Genomic DNA, 14,752 nt, shown 5'->3' on the forward strand with positions numbered 1-14,752 from the left:
CCCACGGGATGCAAAGCTGACTATTTTTGCTGGACCACCCTTTCTGGTACCTTGGAAAAGTTGTTGAATAAAGGGAACGCAGAAAGAGTTCACGGGGAAAGGCCTTCCCTCCTTCAGCCAAATGGCTTTCATTCCTAAACTAGTCCCCATCATGTTGAGTTAAATTTTAACTTAGTGTTCCTTATAATTTCATGAAAACTTTCTCTTATAAATCATTTTGTAAATGTTTATTGAATACCTAACCTATACTAGGTATGATACCAGACTTTGGTCATAGAGTGGTGCCCAAAAAAAAGCTCCTTGTAAAAAACTAGTAAGACAAGACCAAGGCCAACAAAATTAATGGCAATGTTACTTGTTCTTTAATCTCTCTCTGAACCATTTTCATTATTCATGTCTTGTGCATTATTTGACCTCATTTCTATTATACGAGTGTATTAAAATAAGTGTATTTTCTGTTTCTATTTTGTCACTGAAACATTGATTAAAGTCAGTGTTCAGTATTAATTTGTGTTGTTTATTCATCAACTAGATGATATATAGTGTAATCCTTCTAGATATAGGAATGTAACCAAATCTTTCAGCCACTATTGTGGATTCACCAAAGTGTTTTTTCTGCTTTTTTAATGCAATTGGGGTTCTCAGAGTAATCTATAATTAAAGTATAATTAATTTAATCTATAATTAAAGTATAATTTTTTAGAGACATTTACTTTTTTGTGTGTTTTGTGTCTGAGTTCTTCCAAAAATAAATCAAGTCAATAAATAGTGATGATGGTTATCATTTTATTGTGTTACCTCTGAGCCAAGAATGGTAAGTACTTTAACGTATATTTTCTCTGCAACAATCTGCATTAAATGTTATCTGGAAGAAATTGGGGACTCAGTGAAGTTAAATAGCATGTTAAGCTCCTCATCAGTAATAAATCCCATTATGTGCCAGACACAGTGAGAGAGAAAAGTAAAATCCATTGTGGATATTCAGAATCAGTGGTGGCAGTCCCTTCCTGTTTTATGCCCTCAGTTTCTATGTATGGAAATACATACTCACTGTACTTAAAAACATAGGAAAATATCAAAAGGAAAGTAAAGGTTATCTGTAATCCTATTACCTAGAGAAGTCTATGTTGAATTTTAGTGCATATTTTCAGATATCTAAATTTTCATAGTGCATATTTATGAAAGTTATACTAATTTCCTCTTATAAACTTCCTTTTTAGCTCAACTAACTCTGTATTGATCTGTGTATGACCTTATAAATATTAATATTATTTTTGATGGGCTAACCCTGGTATTTCATGGTATGTCTCATTAACATTACCCACTAGTTCTTAGCTAATGGATATTCATATTATTTTCAGTAAAGTTTTTTTGTAGTAAAAACCAAAATTTACCATCTTAGCCCCTCCTAAGAGTATAATACATGCAGAGTTAAATATATGCATCTTGTTATACAACAGATCTCTGGAACTTTCTCATCATGCAAAATTGAAATTCTTGGGTCATTGGAGCTCCATTTCCATTTTCTACCCCATCCACCACTGATAAGCACCATCCTTACTATCTGTTAAGAATTTGACTGTTAGTATTTGTCTTTCTTTGAGTGTCTTATTTTACTTTGCACATTTGCCCACATTGTAGCATATGTGCTTTTACCTCTTGGATGTTTTGAATAATGCTACTGTGAACATGGGTGGGGTGTGTAAATAACCTCTTCAAGATCCAGATTTTATTTCTTTTTAATGTATACACAAAAATGGAATTGTTAGGTCAACTATTAACATTTACAAGCAATGCAGTCATTTGTACTGTCTGCCTTATCCTTAAACTTTTTCGAAGATTATTTAGCCAGAAACACCTTAATTTCTAAACTTGTTTTCAGAAAAACTGCTCATTTTCTTTGTTGTTAGTAATGCTTGAGAACACTCATTTTCCATACTTTAATCTATCTAATCTGATTGTAAAATGTAATCCCGTATTAATTGAATTATATATAATTGGATTCTGTTGATATTGAGCATTTTTATATGGATATTGACTCTTTGACCTCTTGAATAGCCTGTTTTATCTGTCACTGCCTTTTTAAATCATGTTAAAGAAATTACTTCTGAGATTGTTAACTCACACATACTTTGCAGACTTTGAAATTTGTCTTTTTAATTTTTTAATGCTGTTTTTACATGACAAATTTAAATTATTTTAGTATTAAAATCTATCTTTTCCTTTATAATGTCTAGTTGTGATGCTTAAAAATCAGAAAATAAAGTATATGCAATTTTGATATGTTGTTACAGGTAATTTTACACTATCTTTGGTATAAGGAACAAGATAACTGACATTTTTAATTTAGTGAATAATTCATCTTCCCTCCCCCACTGACTTGAAATGTCATTTTTATTATACTCATAATTTGCATATGCATTAGGTTTTGTTTTGACTGTTCTTTTCTTTTTCTTTCTTCTATTGATACTTGTATCATACCCATTATCTTAATTTCTATAAGTTTATAGTATGTTTTGATATCTAGTAGGTAATTTATGTTCTCATTCTTCTTGTTTAGACATGTTCTTGTCACTCTTAAGTTTTCTTATATTTGATAAAATACATGTTAGTATCATTTTGTCAAAGTAAAGATAAATCTTGGCACTTTTATATTTGAATAATTCATGTTTGCCATTTATGTAAGTAAGTATACAATTTCTTAAAAAAATGGCAAATATTTCATTTCATATTAAGAATGCAGAGTTTTTCTTAGGTATCATCAAGGTTGGATGGGTCATTTTCAACTTTATAAAACCTATTTTTTATTGCAGTTAATTAGGTTTACATGGTTGCAGTTCAAGAATACTATTTTTTAAATTACATAATCAGTTTTTATACAAAGACTTGTGTTGTATAGGTGGCTTCCTTTAGAACCTATTGACTTTAAATGCTATCTCTTTTATAACTTTTTATACACTTTTCAACCCCTCTCCAAGTACTTCAAATTGAACATTTTCCCAAATTCTTTACCTCTTGTATTTATTTTCTATTTCATTTGCTAATTTGGTCATGAAATATTTATTGATCATTTACTAAGGGGGGTACTGGATATGGGATTATGATCAAGCAAATCAACTCTAGGCTGCCCAGCTTTGAATCTGTTCTGCCATTTACCCTTTGGGTAAACCAAAGGGTATACCTTTGGGTACACCTTGGTGAAATTTCTGTTCCTTAATTTTCATATCTGTGAGACAGACACTGTAGAATTCCTACTTCAAAGGCTGTTTAGTAAATGACTTAATATATGTCAAATAAATGACTATATATTTAAAACACATAAAATGTACCTAGCACATAATGTGTGTTGTTTTGTTAATATTGCTTCTATTAACCTGGCTGATAGCAGTGTGCTGAAGTAAAACAATGATGAACAAGTCAGTTTATGGCCCTTGCCTTTATGAAGCCATTCTAATAAGAGAGGCAAAATTGAAGTAAGCAAATCAAAATAATTGCCAATGACAGCAAGTATTTAAGAAAACCAACTGATAATAAGGAAAATGGGGGTGGGGGAGTCTGATTATGAGCTATTGCAGTATTGCAGCTAAATATTGATAGTTTGGGATAGATGATGACTATGGAGCATGTAATTTGATGGCTAAGGTAGAGGGAGAAATTAAGAAACCAGGTTCTAGTTGGAGTAATCTGAATGGTTGTGGTATTATTGAGAGATTGGGCAGGGAGTAACAAGTTTGGTGAACAAACTAGTACTTTCATTTGAACATTTTGGTTAGAAATGTTTGTAAGACATCTAAAATGTCAGGTAGGTAATTTGATATAGGAGTCTAAAGCTGAGAGATTATAATTGGTATTACCTGGATTATTTGCTGTAGTCTTCTCAAAGGTTGTCTCTGCTCCCACATCCATTCTTCCAAATACAACAAGATAATCTTGTAAAATAGTGACCTGACTGACCTCTAGGAAAGCTTCCCAATTCTTTACAGGAAAAGGTTCAAGATCTTTTAACATGGTTTATGAGAATCTCTCTGACCTGACCATAACATACTTTGTGAAGCATCTTATTCTCTGCCTATACTATATAGCTTAGGATTTTCTTAAACTTTGTGCTTTTGCAAATATGGCTTCATTCTCCCTAGAATATTCTTATCTTCATTTACTCTTTAAGTTTCAGAGTTACATCAAATATTTAAATAAGACCTATATACCATGGATTTTTTTCATCTACTTTGAGCACACTCCTAATTATGTAGGAGACCTTGTATAGATGCATATTTAGATATATGTATATAGCAAATACATAAGTTTATTTTATAATCATTTACTGCATTGTGTTGCTATTATTTACCTTTTTTTTTTCCTAGATTGGGCTCAGATAAGGCTATAATGGCACAAATTCATCTTTGTATATCTGATACCTTTTACAATGTTTCACATAAGAAGTGTTCAGTTTAGTATTTGTTGAATGAGTAATTTTAAGAGGTAGTATTGCATGGGGACAGAAATTCAGAAATTAGGCCAATCTGACGTCCAGGTTTAGTACTACCCATGCTAACTGTGAAAACTTGTGTAAATTATTTAATATCATGAAACTTAAAGTTTCATGTCCTTAAAAATAAAGGTGATAATTACGTATCTGTGTGAATTGCTTTGGGAATTACAGGAGATTTTCTAGAATCTAGCCTAATGCCTCACAGAAAAAAGTCACTCAATCAGTGGGAGTTATTATATCATTACTGTTAAAGCTGTTGCCTATAGAATGAAAGAATCTGGTGTCCTGGTTATGATCATAAGTGACACCAGATATGGAAATTTTAAAAGTCCCATAAATGATTTAAAAATATTATATGATGCTATAATTTATTGGAATTTAGTATGATGTTTTATTAGTAAAAACATTTCAATTTATTAAATTTAGGTTACAACTTAGTGATAATAAGTGTATCAGATATAAACTTATAAACAGAATATACATTTTTGTAAGCCTGGAGTATGTTTATTATTATGCTAGTAGTACATCATGTTGATTATGTAGCTTCTCAGTAAGTTTTACAATCAGGGAAGTATAAATTTCCAACTTTGTTCCTTATAAGATTATTTTAGTTGTTTTGGTCCTTGCATTTCCGGTGAATTTTAGGATCGCCTTGTTAATTGACTAAACTTTGAAAGTTGAATCAGCCTTGCAGTCATAAAATAAGCCCATTTTAGTTGTTATATCTTAGACTATTAATTTATAGTTGTGTTTGTTTTTTTAACTAATATTTTTAGTAACATATGAATGAGAAAATGATTTATATATATTTTCTTCTTTTAATGTACCTGTTACATCAAGTTTAGGCTGCAATTAGTTTGGAAAGAATATTTCTATCATTTCATCAAATGAGTCAAGACTTTTTTGTGTTCTTTAAATGTTCCATGTCCTTATAGATTTTTAATCTGCTTATATATTCAATAACTGATAGAGATGTACTAAAATCTCTGTCTTTTTTTTCTTCAGTTTTGCCTTTTAGTTTTATATATTTTTGAGGCTCTTTATATTTCCAGTAAACATTTTATTATAAAATGTCTTTACTTCTAATATTATCTTTAGCCTTAAACATGGTGCTTAACATAGTGCAGAATATTTTTTTCCCTTCTATTCCATTCAGAGTTTAAAAATCTGTTTTAAATGTCTTGAGAAAAAACATAAACTGTGTAACCCTGAAAAGTACTTGTGAATCACTGAACTTCTGGTAAGTGAATATAACTCTGCTACTGCTACTCTTACCTGGATGGAATTCACTTAATCCTTCTTATTTGAGTTTGGACTTTCTAGATTCAAGTCCCAAATGGATATATCTTAGTCATAAACCCAATAGTTGGAAATCAGGCTAGGAAAACAAAACAGATGTTTCCAGTTTTCTTTTAGCAAATGAATTTTTACCTCTACTTTTTGAGGAAGTGATACCTTACTTTCACCCAGACTTGTAATTTGAGGAAATTCTTAAATATAGTCTCAGGATGGTATGTCAGGTACTCTCAAAGAATAGCTACTGCCTCATATTGATTCCTAAGTACTATCAGACTTACACATTCTATCCAGACTTACATATTTCCACACATATCTGACATTTTTATTTTATGGTGAATAACCATCTCAAACTTTAAATATTGCTAAAAGATGTGTTCAATTTTTATTCCCCAACTCATTTATTTTTTTATTCTTTATTATTTCTGTAAATTTCATCAACTCCATCAGTCTAAATTAAGTCTTAGTGCAAGTTTTCCTCATTTTACATGTAGCAAGTACTATGTGTTAAACTCTGACACATGTACTAAATCTAGTTCCAGTGCTCAAGATCACTCTTGTCCATTTCAGCATTAATAATAGGTTTCTAGCTTTGATACTGTCCCCTGTTTTTACTGAACTCAATTCTTCACTCAAGATTTTCATAACTGTTGAGAGGATACTAGGGTTGCTTACTTATTGGTGTTTATGGAGAATTTATTCAGACACTTCTGAGTCATAAGTCATTTCTAAAACCAGTTGCATAGCGAAGCATTGGGGCTCTGTGGACTGGCTAAGTCTATAGTAACAGTTATCTCTTGCCTTTTGTTGATGGTATTATCCTTCACTGGCAGTTTGAAATGTAAGTTACACCATGGCCCTTCCCTGCTTAAAACCCTCTAGGAAGTGTTGTCCAATAGAACTTTAATTGAAGATAGAAATATACTATGCCTGCACTGATCAATATGATATCCACTAGCTATACTTGGTCACTGAGTAGTTGTAACATGGTTGATGCAAATGAAGAACTGAATTTTTCATTATAATTCAGTTTGCATAATCCCATCATGCTAATCATGTACTGACATCGCAACTCCTTTGGCTCCCTTGATCCTTAACATACCAATAGAACCAAAACCTTTATTAGGGTCTTTTAATGACTAGAACTTTTTTTCTCAATAACTTCATCCCCATAACATTCTCTTGTTCAGTCACTTTGGATTCCTTTCTATTTCTAGAAAACACCAAATCTTCTCTCAGCCCAGGTTGAGGGATGTTCCCTGCTTGGACTGCTCTTCTTGCAGCTTTGAATCTGGCCATTTTTTTTTTTGTCTTTCAGCCTGTAGGCCTTGCATGATTTAAGTGATGCCTTTCATAGTCAGTCTACCTAACGTAATCACTACCCTCTGAAGTTCTTAATAGTATTTATTTTATATGGTCATTAGTCAACTTGTTTATCCTATTAGTCTTACCCGCAAGAATATAAATTCTGAGAGGTTATTGCCCTTGCCTCTAGATTGTGGGATGTATTAAGTATATTTGTTAGTAAAAAGTTGTTTAATTTTTGAGATGCTTGAACATTAAACATAAGTTGATTATGCTTTATTTTTTTAAAGATTTATTTATTTGTTCACACAGAACTGGGGCACAGGCCAGAGGTGCAGGGATTGTGAGAGGCTTCACCAGAGACAGTGGGGAGCAGAACAGGCAGATGGATGAAGTACACTGCTGAGGGGAGCAGCGGGCGGGTCAGGAGAGGTCTGCCGTGCCATGTGGTCACCTCCGGGGCAGGCGGGGATCGAACTCATGCTGAAGTGGCTTTAGTTTCTTAGTGCAGTGCTTTAACCCTCTGCGCCACCAGGGAGGGCCGATTATGTTTTTTTAAGGATAGGTAGATAAAAGTTTTCTAAGTCTGCAAGTAATTCAGAGAAAAGCAAATTTGTTTTAAAAATGGAATAAGATCATATGTAAACAAATGAAAAGTAATAGTATTAAAGAGATTTATAATTTAGTGACTTAATAGACCTTTGCTTGCAGAGCTCTAAGAATTTCCATATACATGAAATTTTTTGTGGTAGACAATTAAAATTGCATCTGTGGAAATCTAGTGGTAAAAGTATTAATCGGGCAGAGTGAATCATTTTAATATTTAAGAATCAATCTTAGTAACTTAGAGTCAATTTAATCATTATATACTTCCTACTAATGTGTTTGTATTTAGTACTTTTTAAAATGCAGTTTTACTCCACTTTTTAGGAATCTGGTATGACCTTAAAAGGTATACCTATAAAAATACTACTTTCTACATTAAATTCATCATTAATTAAAATGTATTTGGTTTGTAAAAATCTAGTTGATTTGTAACGTTTCAGTATACATTTACTGCTTAAAACAAGATACAGCTACATAATTACCCAATTAGAAATAGAAATTAAATAGAGGATGCTGAGTTACTAAGTAGTGCATTAAGTGCATAGTTTGCCTGAATTCTTTGAATTTTCCTGATAACTTACTCTGGGAACATGATTTATCAAGTTCATATCCATATAGATAGTATACCAAGTATTAATAGGTACTTTAATGTTATGATTTATGTTTAATTCTCTCGTACACTTAGTAATAATTGTTTCACTGTCCCCTCTCAAAACACCTTTTGTGGTTTATTTTTCAGGATCATCATGCCTATAGACTGTAACATTAAGAAGTCTGTTGTACTTCAGTCCTCTTGTTTGGGAAGTGAATCTTGTAAACAACTGGATTTTTTGCCTGACAAACTAAGGGCAAAGCTGCTTCCTTTCCAGAAAGATGGCATTAGTTTTGCCCTCAGAAGAGATGGCAGGTAAAGTACTTTTTCAAGATATACTAAAAATGTTAAGTTCCTGGCAAGTGTATAGAAAACAAATCTCTGTGCAAACAATTCTTTTTGTGTGCACATTGTCTTTCTATCAGTTTTTTTTTTTTTTAAGATTTATTTATTTATGCATACAGAACTGGGGTATAGGCCAGAGGTACAGGGGCGGTGTGAGGATTCACCAGAGACAGAATGGGGAGCAGAACTGGCAGATCAAAGTACACTGCTGAAGGGAGCAGCGGGCAGGTCAGGAGAGGTCTGCAGTGACATGAGGATCACCTGGGGGTGTGTGTGTGGGGGTGGTGTGGGGATCGAACTTATACTGAAGTGGCTTTAACTTTTTAGTGTTGTGCTTTAACCCGCTGCGCCACCTGGGAGGATCCTCTATCAGTTGTTTTTTACCGACTTATAAAATAATAACTTTTATCTTGCCTTTGTTGTTAAGTGATATTTCAGTGGGCAGTACATTTCTACTTTAGTAACCTTTTTTTTTTGGCTTTGTTCTTTTGACTTTGTGCTAAGTACCTTCCTTTGTCTTTCACAGGTGCCATTTAAAAATGTACTCTAGAGCCTGAAAATATCACTTAACAGGTGACATATTCATTACAAAGAAAAATTTTTTAAATGATACAATTGGTATTGCCAGTTGTGAGAATTCTGGAGGCATAATGTGGTTCACCTAAGTGGTATTTTCCTAAACATGCTTGACCTGTAGTAATGAGGCAACAGTCAAACTTATCCAGAATGTAGGATACTCTTTCAGGATAACTGAATTGAACTTTTCAATTGGTTAATGTCATGAAAAACTAAGGGAAATAGTGTGATTTTCTTTCTAAATTAAGAGAGATTTAAGAGCTAAAACTGAATCTAAAATTAATGCATAAATTTTAATTAAATTCTGGATAAGTAAAAAGAAAAGCCTTAGAGGATATTTTTGGGATAACAGGGAAAATTTCATCCAAACTCTTAGAATATGTTAGTGAACTAATTTTATCTTAGATGAAGTGATGTAGTTATAGTCAAATCAAAGAATATTCTTGTTCCTTAGAAAGGCATGATAAAGAATTTTGCAATAGAGAATCCTGTTATCAGCAGTACTTTATACATTTTCTGAAGAAGGAATGCGTGTATCTTTAGAAAAACTTTGATCAGTTAAAGTGCAATGAGTTTGAATTTGGTGGGTAGTGTAATAGGTTTATTATCTTATTTTTTTTTTTATTTCTCTGACTTCGCAAATTTTGATAACAAAGGAATCTAATTTTCATTCTTGTGTAAGTCATCCTTTGTCTTTTATCTGTAGTTGATTTTAAATTTTCTTTTGGTCTTTATGTTTCCTTAGTTTCACTATAATTTATTTGGAAATTTTTATTTACCCTACTTTGCATTATTGTGCAAATTAAATCTGGCTTTTGTATCATGACAATTCTGGAAAATTCTCACCTGTTAATTCTTTAAATGTTGATTTTTCCTTGAAATTTTTATTACCTTTTATAATTCCAATTAGACTTATACTTGATCTTTACACTCTGTCTTGTGCTTTTATTAATAATCTTTTTTCTCTGTCTACCTGTCTAATTTATATCCTTATAAAAAATTATTTTTATTTATTTATGCATACAAGAACTGGGGTACAGGCCAGAGGTTTGGGGAGTGAAAGGATTCACCAGAGATAGAGTGGGGAGCAGAACAGATGGATCTACTGAAATACACTGCTAGGGAAGAATGCGTGAGACAGGAGAGGTCAGTTTCACCGTATGTGTGTTAGCATCCTGGCCAGCCATGATCTCAGGCTGTAGGGGGTGATGGTGACAGTGCTGAGACTTAGCACCTATGCCATCAGCGACGCCGAATGTGTTTTATTTTAATCTTTAGTTTGTATTTTCATTTATGTCTGGAAGCTTCTCTTAAACTATACTGAGAATAATTTAGTTCTTCTATTTTGGTTTTCTTATTTGAAGAAATTCTAATTATACATATGTTTGTCGATTCATCTTGCCTATTATTCATATCATTAGATTTTTTTTTTTTTTAACTAGAACTTCTTTGGTCTTTTGAAAATTTGTCTGTGTTTTTACTGTGTCTGTTTTTTCTTCTGCTGCTTCCATTTGGGCTTTCAGTGGTACTTATTTTCCTTTTACTTCTCTCACCTGTCAGTTCACATTGAATTTCTTACCATTTCTTGCCATCTTTTTTCTGAATCCCATGCATCTGTGTTTAATGTTTCCTTTGTTACAGTGATACTTTTCAAGTTCAGTTTTGTCATGAAATGTTTGCGTATCATTTTCATCTTCATGGCTACTTTTTTCTTTCACTTGCTTTTCCTTTTTTTTCTTTCTTGATATTTGAAACCTTTTTATTTTCTTTACACTATTACTCATTAGTCAATTCAGAAAGTCCTTTTTTCTTGAGCATGCCTTTTTGTAAAAAATCTTGGCAGGAAAGAGTAGGGTAATGATCCTATTTTCTTTGTGACACATTTTTGTAATTCATTTCTTTTGATTTTATTTCCTGAGTCAAAAGAAATGGACACTAGTGGTACAGAGTTTCTTACTCCTGCCTAATGTCACTCTGCTTCATCCATCTAGGGTTTGTCAGTGAGTCTAGCCTCTTTGCTTTTCCTTATAGCTGGGCACAGGCATCCAGTCTATGTATGCTCTAAGAAGGGATTTTTGGCGTTAGGCACAAGAGTCCCCATACTTTGAACCTGTGCCTTGCTCTTTTGTTTCACTAGAGGATTTTTTTTTTTTAACATGTTTGGAAACCCAATCTTTACTTTTGCTAGTTTTTTTTTTTTTTAAGATTTATTTTTATTTATGCATACAAGAACTTGAGTGTAGGGCAGAGGTTCAGGAGAGTGAGAAAATTCACCAGAGACAGAGTGGGGAACAGAATAGTCAGATCTACTGAAATACACTGCTGAGAGAAGCAGCCAATGAGACAGGAAAGGTCTGCTGTGCCATGTGAGCTAGCTCCCTGGCCGGGGATTGAACTCATGCTGCAGTTGCTTGAAGAAAGTTTGGTAGTGCTGATACTTAATCCCTTGTGCCACCAGGGAGGCCCTTGTTTTGCTAGTTTTCAAAGATGTTGACCATGCATTAAAATTTTAAATCTGGCCCTCCCTGGTTAAAGCACTGCACTAAGAAAATTAAGCCACTTCCTCATGGGTTAGATCCCCGCCTGCCCTGGAGGAGATCCACATGGCATAGCAGACCTCTCCTGACCCGCCCACTACTCCTCTCAACAGCGTACTTCCTCCATCTGCCTGTTCTACTCCCCACTCTGTCTCTGGTGAATCCTCTCACCCTCCGCATCTCTGGCCTGTACCCCAGCTCTGTATGAATAAATAAATAAATCTTTAAAAAAATTTAAATCTATGTTAGATATATTTATGTCTTAATATGTATCCTGCAGATCTACATGGTTAAAAGTAATTGACAGACTTATTAAGATATGAAATCTTAGTATGCAGTAGAGCAAGGTTTGCTATTTTTCCTTTACTTATTCATGTCTAATGAGCTATAAGAAGCCTATCACTAAGTGAATTATTAGAATTATACATGGTGATTGTTACTTTCATCATTAATATTTTTGTATAGATGATATTCGTAATAAAGTATGTTTCATTTTGCAGAACAATTGCTTTAATTGTCTGCCTACATGTGGGAAAACTTTGTCATATTTAAGGCTCTCAGAAGGTATGAGATGTTTTTGTAGTAGTTTGTATTCTTTAAAGATAGCACTTGATGACAACCTAATTTCTGTCATTGTTTTCTTCCCCTACCCAGTTGAAGAGTTTATCTTTATTACTTACTAATTTATGTTATTTTCTTAGGTTTATTGCTTCTATGGTATTGTAATCCTTATTTGTTTGGCTGAATGTAGATTGAATTTTTGCTTCAGTGAACCAGTGAACAAAAATATTGAAACACCTGGTAGTTTTGCTACAAGAGATTTTTTGGTTTAAATTACTTAAGAATTATACATCACCATGCTTATTACTTAATATCACTCAAATTAATAAGATATTTAGGTAAGGATTAAATTAAATTGAAGTAAGGATATTAAGCGAGAAGATATAAAATGCAAAAATTTACTTATATGGAGCCCGAGTCATCTAATTCGTGAGAAACCAAATGCTTGCACTCTAAATACTACTAATTTGAGTTGTAGAATAAGGTTAATGAGGACCCTTGTCAAAATAGTGAGGACCCTGTAAATGTCTAGATCTTTAGTTTTACAAAAAGTATTATGCTGCATACTATATTAGTAGGCATACATTTTGCACAGGCAAGAAAGTAAAATCAACAAATAGAACTACATTAACATGAAAGCCTACATAACAACCATCATTTAGTGAAAAGCCAACATATGAAATTGGAGAAAATGCTTGCAAACCATATATTCATTAATGGGTTAATATCCACAAAATGGAAGGAACTCATTGAATTCAGTAGCAAAACTTAAATAATCTGATTGAAAAATGGGCAAAGGACCCTCCCTGGTGGCGCAGCGGGTGGGGTGGGAGGAAGTGAATGCTATTGATTAAAGGGTACAAACTTCCAATGATAGGGTAAGTAAGTTCTGGAAAATCTAATGTGTACCATGGTACCTATAGTTAGCAACACTGCAATTTGTAATTGAAAATTGAGAGAGTATGGCCCTCCCTGGTAGCACAGCAGGTTAAAGCACAGCACTAAGAAGCTAAAGCCACTTCAGTATGAGTTCAATCCCCACCCACCCTGAAGGCGATCCACATGGCATGGCAGACCTCTTCCGACCTGTCCGAGTTCCTCTTATCAGTGTACTTCATTAGTCGGCCTGTTCTGCTCCCCACTCTGTCTCTAGGGAAGCCTCTTACCATCCCTACAACTCTGACTTGTACCCCAGTTCTGTTTGAATAAATAAATAAATCTTTAAAAAAAAAAAAAAGAAAAAACAAAATTAAGAGAGTAGACCTTACACATATACACAGAATATTATCTATGTATGGTAATGAAAGTATTAAAGCACCTTACTGTGTTAATTACACCCCACATGCATAATTCACAGCAAGTAAAATGAAAATTAACACTAAAGTTAAAGTCACCACTAAGTAATATCACTAATGATTTATAAATATATATGATTATAAATACAATGGTAAGGATTTCAACACATTAAAAAATATCATTAGAATTGTTGAAAGCTAAATATTTGTTAGATTTTTAGGTTAGACTTGAGTTTTTACCAAAAGCTTTATATCACAAAGAAAGCTTACAAAATTTTGGACTGTCCTTTGTTTTATACAAATACTTTTGTTATAGAAATGTTTAAATGTATACAAAAAGCAGACAGATTTAATAAAAAAACAACTGTAGTTTTTTACTGAGGTTTTTAGTTTCTAACAGATAAGAACTTTTAAAGATAACCATAAAATCATTATTATAACTAATAAACTAGAGGTAACTATTTTCTTATTTATTTTTGTTTTATATGAAGATTTCCTCCCTTAATGTGCCTTTGTATTGTTGGTTTCTTTGATTTAGATCCATATATTGCATTTAGTTGATTCTAGTAAATTTATAAGAATGTTAGATTTCTGTTTGTAAATTTGCCTATTTATTTTCCTTTACTGAGCTATGATTTTAATATAAGGTAGCAGTTTATGGTGAACTTAAATATCCATTACCACTATTTTTATTTCTTTATTTTTTTCATGAAATTCTTAAAATAACTTATTGGGGAAAATGCTACTTAAGTGCCTGGCTTTATGTATCGATGGGTAGGTAGTACATACCAATATACTATACTCCTTGAGAGTTCTTGGGTATAACAAAAAGAACATGGACTTTAGCCATAACTGGCCACATGGGATCTGTCCCATCCAACTTGCCATCGTGGCCATTACAAGCTAGGGAGAGGGACACCCCAGAACCCTCTTATTTGCCCACTCTAAATTGGTTCTTACCCTCTACCACATCAAGACAAAATGTATACAACCTTTAATGGAAAGGAACTTTTATATAGTTAATGCGAACAAAGAAAAAACAAAGAATATAACTTTCAAATCCAGTACCTGATGTTACCCATCCCCTCATGGGTAAATGTCCAGCCAAACATGGTTGACCCAAAGCAGGGCTACTGCTTTGGGGGGGGGG

General features: G+C 33.0%; 1 protein-coding gene across 1 annotated transcript in view; it reads left to right on the top strand.

Moving 5' to 3' along the window:
- The window catches only part of ZRANB3 (zinc finger, RAN-binding domain containing 3), a 169,690-nt gene that overhangs the window by 186 nt on the left and 154,752 nt on the right, over positions 1-14,752 (top strand). Inside the window, exon 2 of the mRNA XM_012727504.1 lies at positions 8,436-8,603. Within this exon, the coding sequence (XP_012582958.1) occupies positions 8,443-8,603 (161 nt within the window). The 5' untranslated portion in view covers positions 8,436-8,442. The remainder of the gene's footprint in view (positions 1-8,435; positions 8,604-14,752) is intronic.

The sequence above is a fragment of the Condylura cristata genome, unplaced genomic scaffold, assembly GCF_000260355.1.
Source record: "Condylura cristata isolate star-nosed mole 26May11 unplaced genomic scaffold, ConCri1.0 scaffold00002, whole genome shotgun sequence".
Lineage (NCBI taxonomy): Eukaryota > Metazoa > Chordata > Mammalia > Eulipotyphla > Talpidae > Condylura > Condylura cristata.